Source organism: Cricetulus griseus, chromosome 4 (assembly GCF_003668045.3).
Source record: "Cricetulus griseus strain 17A/GY chromosome 4, alternate assembly CriGri-PICRH-1.0, whole genome shotgun sequence".
NCBI lineage: Eukaryota > Metazoa > Chordata > Mammalia > Rodentia > Cricetidae > Cricetulus > Cricetulus griseus.
The window spans coordinates 53724288-53746420 of record NC_048597.1 but is presented as its reverse complement, the minus strand read 5'-3'; the positions used below and the strand labels follow the sequence as shown (position 1 = coordinate 53746420).

At 43.8% G+C, this 22133-nt stretch overlaps 2 protein-coding genes across 5 annotated transcripts in view; one reads left to right on the top strand and one right to left on the bottom strand.

Moving 5' to 3' along the window:
- Positions 1-909: 909 nt before the first annotated feature.
- Positions 910-10774, bottom strand: Dtx3l (deltex E3 ubiquitin ligase 3L). Of its 2 annotated transcripts, XM_027412762.2 has the most exons (6): positions 10561-10774; positions 8579-8713; positions 8340-8533; positions 5165-6700; positions 4392-4609; positions 910-2568 (listed from the first exon to the last, which is right to left on the bottom strand). In XM_027412762.2, exons 1-6 carry the CDS (start codon positions 10742-10744, stop codon positions 2499-2501), a joined length of 2337 nt encoding a protein of 778 aa, XP_027268563.1. In that variant the 5' UTR covers positions 10745-10774; the 3' UTR covers positions 910-2498. The 2 variants fall into 2 exon arrangements, with proteins under 2 accessions (XP_027268563.1, XP_027268562.1); XM_027412761.2 differs by having other exon boundaries at positions 8340-8713.
- Positions 10775-10781: 7 nt separating this feature from the next.
- The window catches only part of LOC103164543 (poly(ADP-ribose) polymerase family member 9), a 34014-nt gene continuing 22662 nt past the window's right edge, over positions 10782-22133 (top strand). The window contains exons 1-4 of one of the 3 annotated variants that reach the window (XM_027412759.2): positions 10782-10921; positions 13878-13980; positions 15584-15617; positions 19450-20300. In XM_027412759.2, the coding sequence (XP_027268560.1) occupies positions 13966-13980; positions 15584-15617; positions 19450-20300 (900 nt within the window). In that variant the 5' untranslated portion in view covers positions 10782-10921; positions 13878-13965. Of the gene's footprint in view, positions 10922-11331; positions 11355-13877; positions 13981-15583; positions 15618-15678; positions 15824-19449; positions 20301-22133 lie in introns of those variants that run through there. The other 2 variants (XM_035444577.1, XM_035444578.1) reach the window with 2 other exon arrangements.

Sequence of the window (22133 nt, the reverse complement as noted above, 5' to 3'; positions counted from 1 at the left end):
CTTGCAGAGCAGGAACCCAAATACCACTAAGCATTCACACCATATGGAATTTGCGTATGTACATGTTATAAAATACAAGATCCAGAACTTAACAGAAACTTTTTTTTTTTTTTTTTTGCTTCTTTGAAGTAAATTTAACCACTAGATTAGAAGACAGAAAATGATCAGTTAGTCTTAATGATAAAATCTTGGTGAATCATCAACAGGAAAAGGTCTAAGCTGGATGTAGAAGTGAGGCACAGGGTTGCATCCTTGCATCAGGAGGCTGAGGAAGGCAGATCCTGAGAGATCTGTTGTGGAATATTAGCTTAAAATGTGTTACAGTTGGGCCGGGAGGTGGTGGCGCACGCCTTTAATCCCAGCACTCGGGAGGCAGAGGCAGGTGGATCTCTGTGAGTTCAAGACCAGCCTGGTCTACAAGAGTGAGTGACAGGACAGCCTCCAAAGCCACAGAGAAACCTTGTCTCGAAAAACCAAAAAAAAAAAAAAAAAGTGTTACAAGTGGCCAACAGCAAGGCAGGAAGAGGGATAGGTGGGACTGTCAGGCAGAAAGAATAAATAGGAAAAATCTGGGAATAGAGATCGGGGATCAAGAAAAAGACTTCAAAAAACCAAAACAAAACCAAATAAAAAAAAACCCAAACAAACAAAAAACAAAAACAAAAAAACACTGCCAAATGGCGGTGGCCCACGCCTTTAGTCCCAGCACTCGGGAGGCAACGGCAGACAGATCTAATTGAGTTCAAGACCAGCCTGGTCTACAAGAGCTACTAGTTACAGGACAGCTTCCAGAGCCACAGAGAAACCCTGCCTGGAAAAACAAAACACAACAAAAACCCAAAAAACAAAAACCAACCAACCAATCAAACAAAAAACTACTACATTTCAGGTAACAATTATTAGAAAATGTTAAACTAAGGCCAGGTTATTTATCTGTTAATATTTGAAAGAGACATATTAAAAAAGCATGACATAACATGTGGGGGTAAAATATGAAAACATGTTGCAGGTCTGTGGCAGGGCAAGTGCACCCTTTAGGGCAGGTTCCAAGGACCAGCGAAGATCAGAGCACACAAGAATGACCTGGTCAGAGTCCAACCAATACGTGTTGGGGTAAGAAACTATTTTCTAAAGAATGCCAAAGTCTCCAGTTCCCCTTTGGCCAAAGATTTGAGGAGCATATTTTCTTCATATGCTCATCCCTCTGTTGAGATACTAGCAACCTGAATCAGACAACAAACACACATTAAGCATCACTGTCTACTAGGCTCTGTGTCCTGAACAATAAGACTCTTCTTGTTCTACTTATTATCAAAAGTTGCCTGACCTCCTGGACATGTTTCTGTGGGTAGGAAGGGAAGTGTGGTTTTTTTTCCATTCAATTCTGTTTTTAAACTTCCAGTTTACACAAGGGTTTCACTTTCCCATTTACACAAAGGCTTTACTTGTCCAGACAGAGATTAAAAACCAAACAACTAATGTACTACTAGAGAGATGGCCATGGAACAGGATCACAGGTCTTGGGATGGAACTTAGTAGCCTTCGGTTTAAGTCCCAACACCAAAACTAAACCAACCAAAAACAAAAAGCAACAACAAAAAACCCCAAACAAACAAATAAAACCAGGCATGCAGCACATATCTTTAACCCCAGAACTCAGGAGGCTGATGCAGGCAGATCTAAATTCAAGATCAATACAGTCCACAAAGCAAATTCAAGAGCTACACAGAGAGATCCTGTCTCAAGCAAGAGAGGTTCAGTTAGTTGCCAGTGGTTCAAGTGAAAGATACGGAAGATGATTTCATGCCAGTCAGCACGCCATCAGATTTCCTCAAGAAAATTTGAAATCCTTTATCTTTTTCTTTTCTAAAATTTCTCTTTGTGTCTCTCTCTCTGTGTGTACACATGTGTATAGGTGCATATGGAGATCAGAGGGTGATGTTAGATGTCTTTATTTCTGTCCACCTAATATTTGTTTCATTTGCTTTGAGATAGAGTCTCACTATGTAGCCCTGGATGTCCTGGAACTTGGGCTATGTAGACCAGGCTGGCCTAGAACTCCCAGAGATTGCCTGTCTCTGCCTCCCAAGTACTGGCATTAAAGGCATGTGCCACCTGATTTCTTGGGACAAGGTCTCTCAGTGAACCTGGAGCTCATGTGTTTGGTTTTGGCTAGACTAACTAGCCAGTAGGCTCCAGGAATCCTGTCTCCACTCACCAGTACTAAGATTATAAACATATGCCATCACACCAACTTTTACATGGCTGCTGCAGGTCTTCACACTTTACAGTCTCCCTAGCCCATGCATGCCCTTTATATTTTGTCTTCCATTAAAGAGTAACACTCTAGAAATGACTGGCAAGCAGACTTCTGCTTTTATAGAAACTACATCTACTTAGCATCGAAAAATGCTACAGTTTTTCTACAAAAAGATTTAGGCCGGTATTAATACACACACTTCTTTTGAAAGTGAATATGCGTCTTCACAGCACTTTTACTACTCAATTCCTTTTGCTTTCAGCTCTTCCTTGACACGTTTCAGGTAATCAGGATCAGGGTAGCCAAAACTGCATGAAGAAAAAAGAATCCTGTTAGCTTCCTCCCTAATAATTCTTAAGTAGCCAGGTATGGTGGCACACACCTTTAATCCCAGCACTTGGATGGCAACAGAAGTCAGATCTCTGTGAGTTCTGAGCCTGGGCCACACAGTGAATCCCTGTCTCAAAACAACAACAAAAACTGTGCAATTTGTGTTTGAGCATCTAGTATTCTGGATTTCAATATCCTCAGTCATCCAGATTTAAATGCTGACTGAGGAGCATCTGTTTTCCAGCCAGATTCTTAAATTCTTAGCTTACTCTAAGTACTGATGCACATAATATTATAAATGCGGAATTCTACAGAGAGGGTAATCATACAATAGTAGGATTTTCAAATCGAGGAATTTGAAAAGGTCTCAGGATATATTTCTTTTGGATGCCATAAGTAGAGTAATTCTGAGTTTTATAATTCAGATTTCCTGGAATACATCTCTTGACATCTTAGGACTCTTTATAACTAAGACTTTTTTCTTGCATGTATCAGTCATGTGAGTTCAGCATCTTTGTGAATTGATGGGAAGACGGGTAAGGAAGAGTAAGATGACCTTAAAAGAAATCAAAGCAGGGCTGGAGAGATGGCTCTGTGGTTAAGAGCAAGGGCTGCTCTTCCAGAAGAGTGGGTTCAATTTCCAACACCCACATGGCAGCTCACATCTGTCTGTAATTTTAGGGGATCTGACACCCTCATACAGACATAAATGTAGACAAAACACTAATGTACATAAAAATAAATAAATCTAGAAAAAAAAGAAGTCAGAACAAATAACTTACCTAGGATCTACCTTTCAAATCAACAGGAAACTCTAAATCAACTTGGGTACCATTCATCTTGGATTCTAAAACCCCTTTCTTTTGACGCAATTCTGTTGTTGAGACAAGGTTTCTCTATTTAGCCCTTGTTGTCCTGCAAATTTCTCTGTAGACCAGGCTGGCTTTGAACTCAGAGATCTATCTGCCCCTGCCTCCTGAGTACTGGGATTAAAGGCATGCACAACCACCACCGAGCTTTGATGCAAAATTTAATACACAAGTTATACCTTATGAATGGCAGAGTAGAAGATTGAAGGAACCATTTTTTTTTCCTTCAAGACAGTGTTTTTCTGCATAGCCCTGGCTGTCCTGGTATTCCCTGTAGACTAGACTGGCCTCAAACTCAAGAGATCCACCTGCCTCTGCCTCCCACATTCTGGGATTAAAGGCATGCTCCACCACTGCCTGGCTTAGACCAATTTTTTGTCTTTGAAATTGTCATTATGGATTACTAATTTGCTGTGTGTGTTGGCTAGTTTTATGTCAACTTGACACAAGTTGGAGTCATCAGAGAGGAGGGAACCTCAACTCAGAAACTGCCTCCTAGAACGGTGATGGCACACAACTTTAATCTTAGCACATAGGCAGCCTGGCCTGGTCTACAGAGTGAGTTCCAGGACAGAGAAACAGCCTCCATAACTTTGGGCTGTTGGCAAGTCTGTAAGGCATTTTCTTAACTAGTGATTGATGTGGGAGGGGCCCAGACCATTGTCAGGGGTGCCATCCCTGGGCTGGTGGTCCTGGGTGGTTATAAGAAAGCAGGCTGAGCAACTCCTGGGAAGCAAGCCAGTAAGCAGCACCCTTCCAAGGCCTCTGCATCAGTTCCTGTCTCTAGGTTCCTGTCTGGTTTGAGTTTCTGCCTTGTCTTCCCTCAGTGATTGTGATTCAGGAGATTGTCTTTTCACACCCACAGCCTCAAAGGGCAGCATTTAACAATCCTATACTTTGCTCGGCAACCATTACATTTAAAAGGCTCTTACTTTTCTGGTCCTCCAAACGTGGATGTTTTGTGATGGATATCATTCCATGTAATGACGTCTGAGGCTCCTGTTACTCGAGAATTTCCTATTGTGAAAATCAGCTTCTTTCGAAAGGCTTCTCGGAGCAGATCCAAGACTTCTCTTCCCTCCTTATTATCAGGCAAGTATGCAGATCTATGTGTTCCAGGATAGGGCTTTCCTGGGTTTGGGTGCTCATTCTGTATGAAGAAAAGAAAGTATTATATAGATCTTCAGTCTAACACTCTCCCACTTGAGCTATTTTGGCTTGCTCCCCAGGGCTTAACGAAAGTTAAGTTTAGTTATTTAGAAACTAAAGGTATGTTCATTGTAGGTGAAGCCTATTGAAACCAAAAATAAATAAATGAATGAATAAAAAATTACTGTTTTGCTCATATTCTGAATAATTCATAGTTACCCTCTTCAAATTACAATACTACCTACCCAATTCCTCCCATCCTAACATATGATCTCTACCTTTAAAAAGACATGAAAGGCAAGAGGTGTAGCTCACAGAGTGCTTGCTTGGCATGTCCAGGTTCTGGGTTCAGTCCCTAACACTGTCAAAATAGTCTCAAAGGCATGTAAGTTCTAAGAAAACAATATGACCTTTGCTTCTATCTATTATGCCCCTGCCAGCAATCACAGAATGGTTTCCTGGGAAAATCTTCATCTAAAAGGCTTTAGGACCGTCCCTTGGGCGCTGGTAATTGTAGCATAGCAAAAAGAAACTCACACTCCTCAGGCACACTTACTGTTTGGATGCCACTTTTTATATCATAGCGAATCACAATTGTGCCACAGTCTTCATAACCAGGAAGTGACTGTCTTAAAGTGTCAGAAGTCATGGTTCCTCCATCTGGCTGGTTCCCTCTCTGGATACCATAGGAAGTCTGACACACAGGACAGACAGGTTTCAATGACATGGCTTTGGTGATACAAGAAGTACAGAATTCATGCTTGCACTTAGACAGCACACGCTTGTTTCTAATGGTATCCATGCAGATGACACAGTAGTCTTCAGTCTCATTTGCCTTCAAGGCCCCAGAGCTATCAGCAGAGCCTCTGAGAGGAGGTACAGCCGCATTTGAATCATTTTCATCAATATCCATGGGTGTCTCATCATCCACATTTAATTTCTCTCCAGACGATGGGGACAGTCCCATTCTTTTGAAGACATAGTGCTTTGCCTGTGCAAGCTGGTTCGGCAAACCAATCAAAGTCATCGACTCTCGAGATATCACAAAGTGTACATTTGGGTGCTTTTTTTTTAAGTCATCGACAAACTTGGTCTTGTGTAAGTGAGCTTTCCCCTTGCCCAAATGTTTCAGTGACAGGACTTCTGTCCTTAGCTGGCACGTGGCATGTTGGAAGGCATCAGTGAAGCTTGCATAAGAGTGCACGGACAGGTCGATCTCCTTATCCTTGGGGTCAAACTGAATGCAGGTTTTCTGGCTTTTCTCCTGGACTTTCCCGGAAGTGTTGTACTTGCTCTCTATCTCCGAGATTTCCTGGAGCAATTCAGGTTTTAGAAGGTTGAAGTGTGTGGAGTCAACGTCAATCCCTGCCTTGTAACCAGACGCCATTATTTTCACAGGCGTCTTGATGGAAGTTTGGGAGACTTTTTCTGTGGCGGCTGAAATGTCAGCTTGAGAGCCTAGGAGGGTTAGCGTTCTTTCTTGTCCTTTTATCAGGAGCTTTGGGAAGCAGCGATTCAACTCTCGTCTGAGTTCCTTTGCTATCTGAGGGTCCTCTATAGAGACACAATCTTGCTTCAGAGATTGGGTACATTCCTGAAAGTCTCTGACAAAAGACTCACGGGCTGCTTCTATGTTGCCCGATTGGCTAGTGGTGAAGACTACAGAGACCATATTGGGAGTACTATCTCCGACTTGAATGTTTACACCAAATTTTTTCTCTATGGACTCTATTCTACCAGGACAAGCATGTCTGAAATATTCAAGGAAAAGCACGGGAACTTCAAAAGCATCTTGTAATCTGGCTTTTGGTTCTGAGGAGGAAAAGCCCCTGCCTGAGTCTTTGGGAGGCTCTCTCTCCACATCGGAAGTGGGGTAGTTTTGTGGAGGGTACTTCTGTTTCTGCTCACTTTCCAAAAGCTGCCCACTCAAGAAATGATGAATCTTCTCAATATCTTTGAAGTTGCCACACACCTTCGCAATTCCGTCTTTACCCTCCACACTTCTGACACCAGGGTAGACAGTGGCTATGCGTGCCCTCTGCTCTTTAGAAAGCAGTTCACAGTTCAGCTCAGCGGTCACAGCAAGAAAGACCTGGAAGTTTAAAAGGCACAGGTACAAATAATATCTCTCGAATATCAACCCCTCTTCAGAAACCACACAAATGACCATTATCTACAGCAAATTGAATGCAACATAAAAGCACAATATCTAATGATTTGTTCCTAATGGAGGTTTTTGCAGATGATCTTTAATCCACATGGAAGATTCTTTCTCTAGGCTAGAGCTTCAAGATGTTTCCGAAATTCAGCCGCTTTGTCACTCCTCTATCAGGACTGTCCAGAATCTAGGTCATTGTCATCATGTACCTGGCCCACTGTAGCCTCTGACCTTGCAGCCTGGCCCTTTCCTATGATTGTGCATCAAGCCAGCAGCCAGAGTGATCTTTACAAATGCAACCTAGAGTCGGGCGTTGGTGGCACACGCCTTTAATCCCAGCACTCGGGAGGCAGAGGCAGGCCAATCTCTGTGAGTTCGAGGATAGCCTGGTCTCCAGAGTGAGTGCTAGGATAGGCTCCAAAGCTACACAGACAAACCCTGTCTCGAAAAACCAACCAACCAAACAAACAAAAAACCAAAACAAACAAACAAACAAACAAAAAACCCCCAAAACCAAATGCAACCTAGAGGCTGGAGCCATGGCTCAGTGGTTAAAGCACTGGCTAATCTTCCAGAAGTCCTGAGTTCAGGTCCCCCAACTATCTATAGTGGGATCTGATGGCATAAAGTCCTACATGCAGACAGAGCACTCATATACATAAAATAAACAAACTTTTAAAAAAATGCAATTCAGATCCCTCACCATCAGGCTCAAAAACATCAGATGAAGCCACACTGAAGTTCAAATTCTAAGCCCTGCCGTTACAAGTTCCCTTTCAAGTTCCTAGCACTCTCCTTTTGCCCACTGCTCGGCCCCCAGCCCCACTTGCCCCATTGAACCTTCAGCTCTTCTGAGGCCTGAGCATGTGTTTCCCTCAGCCTACAATGTTTCTTGCCACAAAACCATGAAGCTAGGTCCTTTAATTTACTTATGTCCTTTGGATGAAGCACCATTGGGGTTTGTTTATTTGTACCCTATTTATGACAGTGGTTCTGTCACTGTCACTTATCCTCCTTTATTCTCCCTGCACTTGTCACCAGACATAAGTTTATTATACATCTATTTACTATTCTTTGTTTTCCTTACTCGATGTTAAGGGCCCTGAGAGCAGTCTACTATGTGCCTGCACCTCCAGCCCCTGCCTGGCACATCATAAGCAGTCCCTATCTATTTGTCGAACACATTTTTAAAAAATGCCTGGTGACTTCTCATCATTTAAGCCTCAGGCTAAATGTCACCTCAGCAAGCAGGTCTCCCATCTTCCCTTGCCTGCCCTCATGCTGTTCCTCTCTGAGGCAATACTCCATTTTATTCTCCTAGCTTGTCTCTATCTTTGAAGTCCTTATCCTCAGTTCATTAACTTGTTTATGGTGTGCTCACTTCCTTACCCCTATACAGGCTGCACCAGGACAGGAATCTTGTCCCTGTTTGTTTAACTCTGTAGCCAAGTGCCTAGACCAGTGCCTAGCTCATAGCTAGTGCCTGGCACAAGGCTGTCAGACCAAAACAGACAGAAGCGGTGACCACAGAGGCAGTTGTAGCAATGGTGCTGGCTCCTCTGTCAACACTCACCTTTTGGACAACAGAGTCAACAGAGTTAGAAGCAGACTCTTTATCAGACAGTGGTTCATCCAGAGACTGTGTCAAAGATGGAGGTCTGGAGCTTGGTGTCTCAGATGTTGACTGTGTCAAAGATGGAGGTCTGGAGCTTGGTGTCTCAGATGTTGACTGTGTCAAAGATAGAGGTCTAGAGCTTGGAGTCTCATCTGGTGACTGTGTCAAAGATAGAGGTCTAGAGCTTGGTGTCTCATCTGGTGACTGTGTCAAAGATGGAGATCTGGGTCTCAGGTCCTCCACTGGCTTTTTAATGGTTTCCAGGAAAATGGTCACAGGTTTGTCATCAATCAACATCTTGTGCTCTCTCTTTTTCAGTACTCCCTCCTTAGCTTCAGGGGAGACATTAAACACACATATTCACACAGGAATGAGAGAGAATTTACAGACGACCCTAGTGTCCTCTCTGGGTTGATTCTAGGAACTTCTGAGGACACTAAAATCCACAGATATCCCTTACAGGCTTTCATACAAGCCACCCATATTCTTCCATGTGCTTTTTTTTTTTTTTTTTTTTTTTTTTTTTTTTGAGATAGGGTTTTGCTATGTAGTCCTGGCTGTCCTGGAACTCACTATATAGGTCATGCTGGCTTTGAACTCTCAGACATCTGCTTGTCTCTTCCTCCAAAGTTCGGGGATTAAAGGAGTGTGCCACCATACCTGGTCTTCCATACACTTTTAAAATGACTTTAGTCCCTCATACAGGGTAAACACTATGGAAACACAGGCAATCTTGCATTGTTTAGTTGGAAGAACCCTAGGAGGTGGGATTGTTGTGTAAATTTCCTCAAGATGGAAACATTCCATCCCGCAGGGAAGCTCCTAAAGCAAGAAGGTAAACAACTTAAAACAGCTTCAGGAAGTCCCTGAAACTGACCAGATTCAGTAGGCTCCTCCCCGATTGAATAATCGATAATGATTGCTCAAAGTCCTTCTGACACTTAACAGAATAGAGATGCAAGAAAGATGCAGAAAAGTGGCTCTGCAGGGGAGATGCTTGTCCAAGCCAAGCTGCCTGAAAGAAGCAAAAACCTGCCCAGCTACCTGGAGGAGGTTTAGACCAACTGAGGCTCCTGGAAAGGACACTCTCACACCTGTTGGGCTGCCTGCAGGCTGTGCAGTGTGCTCCATATTCCAGCTTTGTGAGCTTGTCTGGGCTTTAATGATGCAACTGTCTTTGAGTAATTCCTGCTTTTGTAAGTGACCCTTCACCCATATTCCTGTAAGTAACCTTAATGAAACTCTTGGTTCACCAAGTTAGACTGTTACACTGTATCTGTACTGTGGCGGGATCCCTATCTGGGGCGAGTGGATATGTGTGCTGTATCTCCCAGGAAAAGTTTCCTATCACAATAAGAACAGAGGACCTGAGCAAGTTGTTCCTGTTATCCTGGAATAGCAGGGTTGATGGGAGAAAGTTATCCAGAACTCAAAAGTAGGCAGCTCAAGTTTTACTGTATAAAATCATTTGGTTATTAGAAGCCAATTTTCTAGGCATAGTGGTTTACTACCCATAATCCCAGCACTTAAACAGCAGAGGTAGGGGTGGGAGTGGGGGTGGGGGTATCACAAGTTCAAGGTCAGCCAAAGCTGCATAGCAATGGTCTGGAATTTCTCATTTCAATGACATACAACGATATTCACTGTATAGTTAAGTGGTGAAACCCCTGCCAAACCAAGAACCCAAAAGTTTAGAGTGATTTAAATGTATATTCATTAGCTGATTTCACAAAAACGAATACATGAAACTGTTCCCATTGTAATTTTTCTATTGACTTTTTAAAAGTTATCACATTTTATTTTGTAATCCTTAAAAACAAGTCAGTGGAATCAGTATGTATAACAGGAAAGTAGCTCTGTGGTGCAGCACTTGCCTAGCTAGCACAGGGCCCTAGGTTTCCGCCCCAATCCCCACCCCCACACACTTTCCTTTCTCCTCTCAAGTCGGTCTGCTGGGAAATTGGGCAACTCAGCTAGCAAATGGAAACCGTCCCTAGGAAACCTGGTCGGTGGCTGGGCCCAAGTAAGGCTCTATCCCCCAGGATAGAGGAAGTTATAGGCGGCAGCGGCTCCTACAGGCAGTGCCACACTCTCGTGGAAGCACGAATGGTTCTGTTCAGAAACTTTCAGGGTCCGCCTCTGCACCCGATCCCAGCCCAGTTCCCCTGTACCGGCTCACCTGCCCTTTCTAGGAACTTCACCTCGAAGGTGTCGGGGGCGTTGGGGCCCACGGGCTGGACAGTGCACTCCCCGCCACCCGAGGCCCGGCTCTGGAAGTATTTCTCTAGCTTCCTGTGCGCCCAGGGGATGGACTTCGGCAGCCGCACCAGTAGCGGGGACGACGGGCAGTTACTGGAAGCCATGGCAGTCCTCGTCTGGATCGAGTGGGGGAATCAGGGACTGTGTGCAGCCAGGACAGAGCAAAGGCGCGTCCTGTCCCAGAGACGGGGCTGCAAAGTTTCAGTTTCGTTTCTCAAGAGGTCCCTCCCTTTTCCTCACAGAGCCACCTTCTTTCTTTCTCTGTGGTCTCCTTTGCCCAGGTGAGTAGTTTGTACCCCGGGAGGTGGGCTCGTGGGGGAACTAATTTCTCCGGGGTCGCAGGTCGCCCTCTTCTCTTGCAAGATCGGAAGAGTAGCAGGAACCTGGATGCCAGAGCCAGGCCGTGTAGCAGAGTAGAGAGATTAAGTTTTCCCCATGTTTTGCGCTTCGAAACAATGGTTATGATTATTTTTTCTTTAGATACCTTTCTGAATTTAAGTTACAGTTATCTGGTTTCTTTGCAGTTGAGGGCGTTTACCTGCTGGATGACCTGTTAGATAGGCATTTAGGAGTTTTCTGCTCTAGGTTCGTATTTAGCCAATAGCACAGATCTATTCGCTGTCCCGAGTCCCCAGAGAGTGGGGCAGAGTAAGAACCTATGACGAAAACAAAAGCCAAAGGCCTCCAAGATCTGGTTTCAAGCAGAATCTTAAGGTGAGGTTGGGGAGGGGAGGAGAATACCCCAGACTGGGAGAGCTGTAGTGAGAAGTCTCTAAGGGCTCAGTCCCAGGCCTGGGAGCAGATGAGATGGGGTCAGAGAGAGGAAGAAGTGTCTTTGAGAATCTATAGTGGTGGCACACTCAGGAGACAAAGGCAGATGGATCTTTGAGTTCAAGGCCACCCAGGGTTACATGAGATCAGATCAGTTTAAAAGGGTAACAGAACTCACACCTTTAATCCCAGTACTCATAAGAGGTATTTAAGAAAAGAACTGGGTCTCGGAGCTGGCATTCATTCTCCAGCCATACACTGAGGAGAGGCAGCAAGCAGTCTGGGGCTTGGTGAGATCTGGTAGAGACAGGATCAACCCTTTCAGTGTGAGGGCAATATTCCTGCCTATGTATACCAAGCAATACGACTGGCAACTGCTTTTTTGATCTTCAGTGGCTTTAAAAAATTATAAACAAGCCAGGCGGTGGTGGCACATGCCTTTAATTCCAGCACTCAGGAGGCAGAGGCAGGCAGATCTCTGTGAGTTCGAGACCAGCCTGGTCTACAAGAGCTAGTTCTAGGATAGCCTCCAAAGCCACAGAGAAACCCTGTCTCAAACACACACACACACACACACACACACACACACACACACACACACACATTATAAACAATATGTTGTCACCACAATTTTCTTTCTTTCTCTTTCTTTCTTTCTTTCTTTCTTTCTTTCTTTCCTCCTCCTCCTCCTCCTCTTCCTCCTCCTTCTTCTTCTTCTTTTTTTTTTTTTTTTTGAGATAAGGTTTCTCTGTATAACAGCCCTAGGTGTCCTGGAACTCCCTTTGTAAACCAGGCTGACTGCCAACTCACAGAGTTCCATCTGCCTCAGCCTCTCAAAGTGTGAGCCACCACGCCTGGCTGTGAGGGATTTTCTTCTTTCTTTCATTCTCTCTTTCTTTCTTTCTTTCTTTCTTTCTTTCTTTCTGTTTTTCGAGACAGGGTGTCTCTGTGTTGCTTTGGAGGTTGTCCTGGAGCTCAATCCATAGACCAGACTGGCCTTGAACTCACAGAGATCCTCCAGCCTCTGCCTCCCAAATGCTGGGATTAAAGGCTTGGGTCACCATTGCCCGGTGGGATTTTCTTAAATTGGATCATTTAAGGCAAGTAGACCCACCCTAAGTCTGGACCAAACCTGGTAGCAGTGTATATAAAAGGACAAGGAAAAAGGAAGCTGTTGCTTCTTGCCTGCTTGCTTCAGGACAGACAAGTGCACATTCTGAAACAGATGCCCAGCTGTAGCCTTGCAGAAACCTTACAAGTCTTTCTTCTGTGAAAACAACATTGCCCACTGGAGGTAAAGCGGATCATTTCCCTGCAGTCCGTTAGTATCCAACTTACTCAAGGTGTATGACAATGTGCTCTGATGTTGTACAATTTTTCTATTGCAAAGACATCATAAATTGCTCCAGAGACTTCATGATAGCAACAGTTTTAGACCACTGTATTGTAAGTTTTAACCAGGAGTCTGTTCATAATCTTTAGTGTTTATCTACTAGGCTAAAGTCACCATAATATATTTTTACCCAGAGTTTCTGACTTTCATGCAGGTATCCTTAGGTCAGAGTTGTGTTTTACAGGTTCAGGCAGTTTTCTCAGTCTTCAAAGGCCCTGTGGGGAGCTTCACTGCTCATAGGGCTGCTCTTTGTTACCAGTTTGTAAATACACTAATAATGTCAATGTCTGGCTCCTGTCTCACTTCCAAAAAAGCTTTTCCTATTCCAGCCCCCAGAGTCCCCCATCGTCGTCGTCCTGTCCACCCCCTATCTCCCCACGCCCTACCCCCCTCTCCACCCTCCCTCTCCACCCTCCCACCTGCCATCCCCATCGCAATCTCCATCATCCCCCCTTTTCAGGTCTCCTATAGTATATCCTTTTCTTCTTCTTCCTCTTCAACTCTTCTTCTGGCTTTATTTTTTTTTCCAAGAAGGGTTTTCCTTTGTAGTCTTGGCTTTTCTGGATCTCTGTAAACCATACTTGCCTGGAACTCAAGAGATCCAGATGTCTCTGCCTCACAGGGCTGGATTAAGGGTGTGTACCTTGTGTGTGTGTGTGTGTGTGTGTGTGTGTGTGTGTGTGTGTGTGTGTGTGTGTATTTGTTGTTGTTGTTGGTTTTGTGACAGGTTTTCTTTGTACCAGCTCTGGCTGTTTTGGAATTCATTTTGTAGACCAGGCTGGCCTTGAACTTAGAGATCTGCTTCCCGAGTGCTGGAATCAAAGGTGTGTGCCACCACGCTTGGTGGCATATTCTTACAAGATCCTCTCAGCTTTAAAGCCTTTAATATCAGCACACAGGAGGCAAAAGCTTGTAAATATCTGAATTGGAAGCCAGCCTCATCTACATAGCAAGTTCCAGAGCAGCCAAAGTAACATGGTAAGACCCTATCTCAAAAACAATAACAACAACAAACCCCAAATTCCCTTCCCTTTTGGTCAGTGCTCACTGTATTCTTTCTGTTTGGATTCCAGAAATAGATCACCATCTCCAGGACTGACAGACTATACTTGGAAACATAAAACAGTATAAAGAGCTAAAGATCCACGTACGACCTGAAGGATGGCCTTTTACATGGTAAAAACAGAAATACCTTTTTGTCATGAAGTTCAATCTTTGTATGAAGAGTTCTCCCCATAACAGTAAGAAATTCGGGGTCTTCAGCTACAACTAGCATCCTCATGGTTTTTTTAGCCCAACTAGGGGCTGGACAGGTGGCTCAGTGGTTAAGAGTGTATATGCTCTCCTAGAGGATCTAGATTTGGTTCCTAGCACCCACATGGTGGCTCACAGTCTTGCCTGTAACCTGAGTTCCAGAGGGTCTGATGCCCTCTTCTAGTCTTTATTGGCTCCTAATGCATGTGGTGTACACAAAGTCACATAATTTTCTCGCTTTGTGGCTAAGAGCACTGGCTGCACTTCCAGAGAACCCATGTTCAATTCCTAACATTCACATGGTGACTTATTGTCTGTAACTCTTGTTCCAGGGGGTGTAATGTCCTTTTTTGTCCCCTGTGGCACACATGTGACGTACAGACATGTGTTCAGGCAAAATGACCATACATATAAAATTAAATTAATTTATGAGAGTTTTTTCTAGTACCGTGTGAGAAATGGAATATCAAGATATGCTAATATAGTTAAATATGGTGGCACATACCTGTGATTCCAGTAAGTTGAGGCAGAAGAATCACCATGAGTTTCAGGTCAGCCTGAGGTTCCCTCTCTCTAAATTCAAAACATAAATAGGAATATACTAATATAATTAGCAGAATCAACTTGGGGATGGATGATTTTTTTTTTTTTATGTCATCTCCAGGGCCAGGAATGTAACACAGATGATAAAGGGCTTGTTTATATGCATATGGTCCTGGGTTCAATATCCAGGATCACATAAATTGAGCATGGTAGTACCTAGCAAGTTTAAGGCCAGACTGGGATGCATGAAACCCAGCCTCAGTCACCTCCATGTCATGTGGATTTTCTTCACTCATTTAGCAGTTCTTTCAGGATGGGTAAGGAGTGATAAAGGAATGAAACCGGGAACAGAGGAAGGCACCCTGGGCAGTAGATCTGACAATTCCCACTTAATGTCTGTGTATGAAATAGTAAATGGAAGTGGACCCTTACCGATGTGAGGCCCTGCGGCTCCTCAAGTTTTCTTCCTGGCCGGGGAAACTGCACAAGACTGGAAATTGGAGCCTGCCTGAGCTCTTTGACTCATTCTGGCTGAGGCCTTTGTGCCTTTTCAGGTGTTAACCTCCAGCCTTTTATCTTATTCTGAATTCAAAGTGCATCAGCAGAGCATGGTAGTACACACCTATCACCTCAGTCGTGTGGAGTTCTTGCTAGCCTGGGCAATGTAGTGAGTTCAAGCCAGCCTGGCCATGGTGTGAGATAACAGACAAAAAGTGCATTGCTCTCGAAGAGGCATAGGTTCAGTACTTGATGCAGCTTTAGTATTTTTAGTGTTTTAGTCACACTGGTTAAAAACAACACAACAAAAATCAACCGAATAATGAATCTACACAACCAACAACCCAAACATTTCCTCTCCAAACCCCAACCCAAAAACCTGTGCTCTGAGCAGTGCTTTCTCTTTCTAGACTGTGTGTCCTGTCGGTCATCTCTGCTTTTGCAGCTTCCAGCTTTTAAAGGAGCCGTTTTCATTTTTTCACAGGGTTCTGAAACAGCAGCTTACACCGAAAGACCAGGTATGATCGCCTCTCTCTCTCTCTTCTCTTATTTAAGAAAGGCTTTGCTCAGCTCTTCCCTCAGTGCTGAAGAGGGCACATGGAAGGGGACTGTCTCCCCCTAGGGGCTCAGGTGTGTGACTGCAGGTGAAAGACCCCAGACCCCTAAGGGCCTCAGGATCCCGAGGAGCCCTCGAGACTCAGAAACCAGACCAAGAGCTGCAAAAGTAAGAGGGTTTATTGAACGAATGTGCATTCGAGTGTCAGCAATATTGGGAAATCTGCACACCCCAGCATGGGGTGTAAGCTCCTTATATAGGAAAAAACTGCAGATCAGCATATAGGCAAGGGGCACAAAGTGATTGATTATAAAGTATGATCTCATGTTAGAATAGTCACCCAGGTGTGACCTGCTTTTTTACAAAGGAAAAAAACCACAGAATGTACCCTAAAAAGTCTCCGATTGTCTGTTGGCCAGATGTGACCCAAAAAGGATTGTTTGTCTGCCCTCGGATTGGGGCCAACTTCCTTGTCCTGGGCCAAGGTCTGTGGGAAACTTTTTCTCTCAGCAAACTAAAATCTTTCACAGGCACCTGCTTCAGAGGCACTGGGACAGCTGAAGACAGGTTCTCTTAGGGTTCCCACTGTCCTTTTCCCTTGTCAGCAGATATTAGACTTTTTTCTCTTTTGTTTGTTTGAGAGGGTCTCAGTTTGTAGATCTGGCTGGCCTGTACTCAGATCTGCTCGCCTTTGCCTCTGAGTGCTGAGATCAGAGGTCCACATCGCTCCTCTCCATCCTGTGAGATGCTTCTGACCATAGACAGACCAACAGAATGGGCAGAAAGGGTGGCCAAGAGCTGAAAGAGCCAACCTTCCTAATTCTAGGAGTGGCCCATCTGAGGTTTCTCACGGCACCCATTTTCCTTTCTCTGATACAGAGGCTGTGTTGGTGACAACTCATTGAAGAATAGACACTTTCTCTTAGGATAGTTTAGATCAAGAGCAAGCCTAGAATTGCAATCTCGACTTCTGTTCTTAATCTTTCTGAAGTTTGTGGTCTGATGTCTGTCTGTCCTATGTTCTGTCTCTATTACAAAGGGCTTTCTGTTTATTTGACAGCACAGATAGCACAATATGGTAAAGGAATTAAGAATTTTTTTTGAATTGTTTTAGAAAGGAAGAAGTTACTTTACTCACCCCAGCGGACCTACAAACAGATAATTTTTTTTGGGGGGGGTTTCAAGACAGGGCTTCTCTGTGTAGCTTTGGAGCCTATCCTGGCATTTGCTCTGGAGACCAGGCTGGCCTCGAATTCACAGCGATCCGCCTGCCTCTGCCTCCCGAGTGCTGGGATTAAAGGTGTGCACCACCAACGCCTGGCTCAAACAGGTATTTTAATCAGATTTTCTCAACCTATATTTCTCAAACATGTTGTTTTCAGCAGTTATGAGTTATTTTGTTTAAAGTTGGTTTCAACCTATTGGCTGCTTTCAGCAAATGATTACCACAACACATCCAGGCTCACACATTATTCTGAGTCAGGGACATGGGAGAATCATAGTTTAAGATTAAAGCTATACATTTAGTTTACGTTATAAAAGGGGATTGCAAATGAAGTATATATACTATTGCATATTAAGGTTATATTATTTTCTTTTTAAAAAGATTTATTTATTTATTTATTTTGTATACACTGTTCTGCCTGCATGTATGTCAGAGTACCAGATCTTATAATAGATGGTTGTGAGCCACCGTGTGGTTGTTGGGAATTGAACTCAGGACCTCTGGAAGAGCAGCAATTGCTTTTAACCTGTGAGCCATCTCTCCAGCCCCACATAGTTTTCTTTTCTTTTCTTTTTTTAAAGATTTATTTATTTGTTATGCATGCAATCTTCTGCTAGCAAGTATGCCTACACGACAGAAAAAGGCACCAGGTCTCAGTATAGACGGTTGTGAGCCACCTTGTGGTTGCTCCGAATTGAACTCAGCACCTCTGGAAGACCAGCCAGTGCTCTTAAACTCTGAGCCATCTCTCCATCCCTATCTTGTTTTCTTAAAGCCAAATTTAGAAGGCTGGATATATAATAGGAAAACAGATTGAGTACATAATTTTAAGTGGTTTCTAGATATATTATTAACTTGGTTGCAAGGTCTGACGAAAGTTCAGTTTCTGAAGGCAAGATGGGTTTTCAGAAAAACACATTATCATTCCACAGGTTGTATGGTCCAGAAACTAGATTTTGAGGTAGAGTGAGGATGAAGATCTGTGGCTAGGTGGGTATGGTTGTAATTCCAAGTTTTAGGAGATAGACACAGGAAGATTTACAGAGCAAGGCCTTGTATTACCACCACCAACAACAAAATTATAGTGATAAACCCCCACCAAACTAAAGTCTCTGGCAGCCTGAGGTGTTTATTAGAGATGCCCCCAGGTATAAGTGGCCTTGCTTGACCTTTGATGCTCGGGGTGTTGTCCTGAAAACTGTGACTGGTGCTCAGGTGAATTTTAGTAGTTATTAGATGGAGGCTGTCAGCCAACTAGATTGTTCCTGTATAAACACATTAAGAAGGATGTTAATAACATCTTTTGGTGTGAAATATGCTATAACTTTCAGTGTGAAATATGCTGAAATATGTGATTTTTTATTTTTAAACATGGGGTCTCACTATGTAGCTCTGACTGATCTGGAACTCACTGTGTAGACTGAGTTGGTCTTGAACTCACAGAGTCTGCTTGCCTCTGCCTCCCCAGTGCTGGGATTAAGGAAAGGCATGCATCAAAGAGTAAATAATTTTTTTGGTTGCTTGACTCTTGGTTGATTGTGACTGTGAGGACTGGAGTAGGTGCCATGAGGCAGAGGTTGCTGACCTACCTATTGGTTGGTCCTGTGTTGCCCATCTCCCCTCAGGACAGCTTTGAGGAGTGACTCATGGAAGCTGGATACTTAGCTCCTGTAATGACCTCTCTAGGGCTGTAACTTAGTTAGCTGAACTGCTCTGCCCTGTAGTAGGGTTAAGCTTCATTGCTAACTAACACACACATTATCCTTTTTTGTTCTTGTTTCCCTGTCTTAGTTTCTTACCTTCTCTCCTGAACAGGAAGCCCCGGTGTTTTACACTACTTCCACTCTAAAGTCTTACCTCAGAACTCTCTTGTAAGCAAACGTAAACTGAGACACTAAAAAAAAGTGAAGTTATGAATACAGTGTCCCTATATTTTTGATGCACAATTAAGTCATTTTCGTGTGTGTGGGCATGGCATGAGTCTTCCCAAACTCACAATTTTTACATACATTCAAGACATGCTTACCCCTGATACAAGGTTTTCTCACTTAGAGAGTGCTAACTAAATACCATATACAAGACTGAGCCCAGCAAAAAGATCACCATTTCCAACTGTGGGCAACTCTAATTCTTTTGACTTTCTGGCTTCTTACTTGCCAGACCATCCCTTCTGTAGCCCAGGAGGGCATCCCCACCCTATCTGCTTGCAATGCCCTGTTATCTCTGCTCTCACTGAAATCCTTTGGGTTCCATATTTTCCTCATTTCCCTCCAAGTCTAGCTGGATTGCAGAGTTAAGTTTATGATTATGAAATAAAAACTAAGTAAGAAAAACAACAACAACAACAAAAAAGACTGACCCCTTTCAAGTGAGTTGGCATTGAAGACACTTAGATGTTCTTGGCCTAATTCCATGTGTGGGTGAAAAGCAGAGTCTGTAAGGAGGGGCGTGGAAGTTCATCTCTCTTCAGAAGTAAGAAACTCAATTTCATAGTGTGGAAAGGAATCATGTCCTTTTCAAAGGAACCATTCTTCATTGCTTTCTTGTTTTGTCTCTTCTCCTTTTCCAGCCAGCAGTGCTTTTGCAGAACACAATAGATGGCAAATTCCCATTAAACACAATGTCTTCGAAATTTTAAAAAGTAATGAGGATCAGTTGTGTAAAGTCCTCCAGAATAAGTTTGGGTGTGTCTCTACCCTGAGCTCTCCGAGGGTAGCAAGAAACAGCGCTCCTGCTCAGCAGGTCTTCAGAAGGATGCTGACCCCTTGGATAGAGTTATCTGTCTGGAAGGATGACCTCACCAGACATGTTGTTGATGCTGTGGTGAATGCAGCCAATGAAGAACTTTGGCATGGAGGTGGCTTGGCTGGAAGCCTGGTGAAAGCTGGTGGCTTTGAAATCCAAGAAGAAAGCAGAAGACTCATTGCCACCTATGGGAAAGTTCCAACTGGTCAAATAGCTATCACAAAAGCAGGGAGGCTTCCTTGCAACTGGATTATCCATGCTGTCGGGCCTCGGTGGACAGGCAGCCAGACATCTATTGACCTTCTGAGAGCTGCCATTAAGAACACCCTAGACTATGTCTGCATACAAAATACACACATTAAGACGGTAGCAATTCCAGCCCTGAGCTCTGGAATTTTCCAATTTCCTCTGGATTTGTGCACACACACAATTTTAGAAACTATCTCACTTTATTTCCAAGGGAAGCAACCCATCCGTTATTTGAAAGAGATTCATCTGGTGAGCAATGAGGACCGCACTGTTGCATCCTTTAAAGATGCAGCGGAAAACATCCTGGGGAAGATGGAGCTGAGCCCCTGGGAGAGTCCAGGAACGACCCCTTCTTCCAATGTGATGCTTCAGATTGGCCAGGGCCAGACTCTCCAGATTGTCCAAGGCTGTATTGAACTGCAAACAGTAAGTCTGCTTTTATTCTCTGGCACTGACAGAGGGGAATCCTGAAATTAATTGTTTTAACTATTTATTTATTTATTTTAATGTATGAGTGCTCTGTCTACATGTATGCCTGCATACCAGAAGAGGGTATCAGATCCCACTATAGATGGTTGTGAGCCACCATGTGGTTGCTGGGAACTGAACTCAGGACCTCTGAAAGAACAGCCAGTGCTCTTAACTGTAGAGCCAGATCTCCAGCCCTGAATTAATTAGTTATGAATATGTTTAAAGTGGAAACCATAAAATGTATCTCATTGGGGTTAAGAATGTGGATGTTGGGGTTAGGGCATCTGGATTGGAGATCACCTTTGTTAGCTCCTAACTCAACTACTTTCTTTTTTCCAGTTTTCAGTCCTTCCTCTGTAAAACATAATGGCAGCCTTTGACATCTGAAAGCTGGAATCAGCACCCAAGAAATACTTCCAGTCATGTGTGGCACATGGTTAATATGGAAGCTAAAATTATTAGGCTATGATTCTTAGAAACCATAAGGAGTTAGAATACTCTTTGATCCCAAAGAACTTGAACTTTGTCTTATGTCTTTGTTGTTTTTGAAGCAGGGATTTGAAGCATGGTCCTCCTGCCTCAGTCTCAAGCACTAAATTTTTATTTTATTTTTCTATAACACCTTGGCTGTCCTGGAACTTGCTGTGTAGACCAGGCTGGTCTTTTTTTTGTTTTGTTTTCGAGACAGAGTTTCTCTGTAGCTTTGGAGCCTATCCTGGCACTCACTCTGGAGACCAGGCTGGCCTCCAACTCACAGAGATCTGCCTGCCTCTGCTTCTGCCTCCCCAGTGCTGGGATTAAAGGCGTGTGCCACCAATGCCCCGCAGACCAGGCTGGTCTTGAACTGTCTCAAAAAAAAAAAAAAAAAAAAAAAAAAAAAAAACAAGGTTGTGGTGCATGCCTTTAAACCCAGTACTGAAGAAGTAGAGACAGATGGATCTCTGTGAACTTGAGATCAGTCTGGTCTACACAGTGAGTTACAGGCCAGCCAGGGTTGCATGGTGAGACTCTGTCCCCAAAACAAAAACAATAGAGCAACCAAGGCTGGGATAGTATGACTGTTATCTAGTAGAGGATCTTCGTTTTGTCCTCACCACCTGAATCAGGCAGCTCACAGCTCTCTGTGACTCCAGCTCCACAGAATGTCATATCTTGTTCCTGATTTTGCAGGTACTATACTCATGTGTACAAACCCACACAGAGACAGACACACAGTTTAAAATAAAATCTTAGTATTTTATGGGTATAAGTATTTTGCCTGGGTGTCTGGCACCAATGCATGCTTGGTGCCTTCAGAGGTGAGAAGAGGGCTTTGGATCCCATAGGAGTGGGTTACTGACAGTTGCAAGCTGCCATGCGCTAGCTGGGAACTGAACCCAGGTCCTCTGCAAGAGCCAAAAGTGCTCTTAACCACTGAACCATCTCTGCAGTTTGAAAATAAAGTCTTGGGGCTGTAGAGATGGCTCAGCAGTTAAGAGCACTGGATGCTCTTCTACAGGTCCTGAGTTCAATTCCTGGCAACCAGATGGTGGCTCACAGCCATCTATAATGAGACTTGGTGCCCTCTTCTGGCCTGCAGGGACACATAGACACATACAGGCAGAATGCTGTACACATAATAAATAAATGTTTAAAAAAAAACAAAACAAATTTAATTCCAGTACTCGGGAAGCAGAGGCAGGCAGATCTCTGTGAGTTTGAGGCCAGCCTGGTCTACAGAGTGAGTGCCAGGATAGGCTCCAAACTTCACAAAGAAACCCTGTCTCGAAAAACAACAACAACAACAAA

What these genes read in the sequence shown, in the direction of transcription:
- Dtx3l (XM_027412761.2), bottom strand. Translation starts at nt 10,744, where the DNA reads ATGGCTTCCAGTAACTGCCCGTCGTCCCCGCTACTGGTGCGGCTGCCG. An exon ending in TAAAAAGTGGCATCCAAACA is followed by an intron (nt 4,610 to 5,164) that starts GTAAGTGTGCCT and finishes TTCTTCATACAG; the next exon opens with AATGAGCACCCAAACCCAGG. An exon ending in ACGTTTGGAGGACCAGAAAA is followed by an intron (nt 2,569 to 4,391) that starts GTAAGAGCCTTT and finishes TTCTTCATGCAG; the next exon opens with TTTTGGCTACCCTGATCCTG.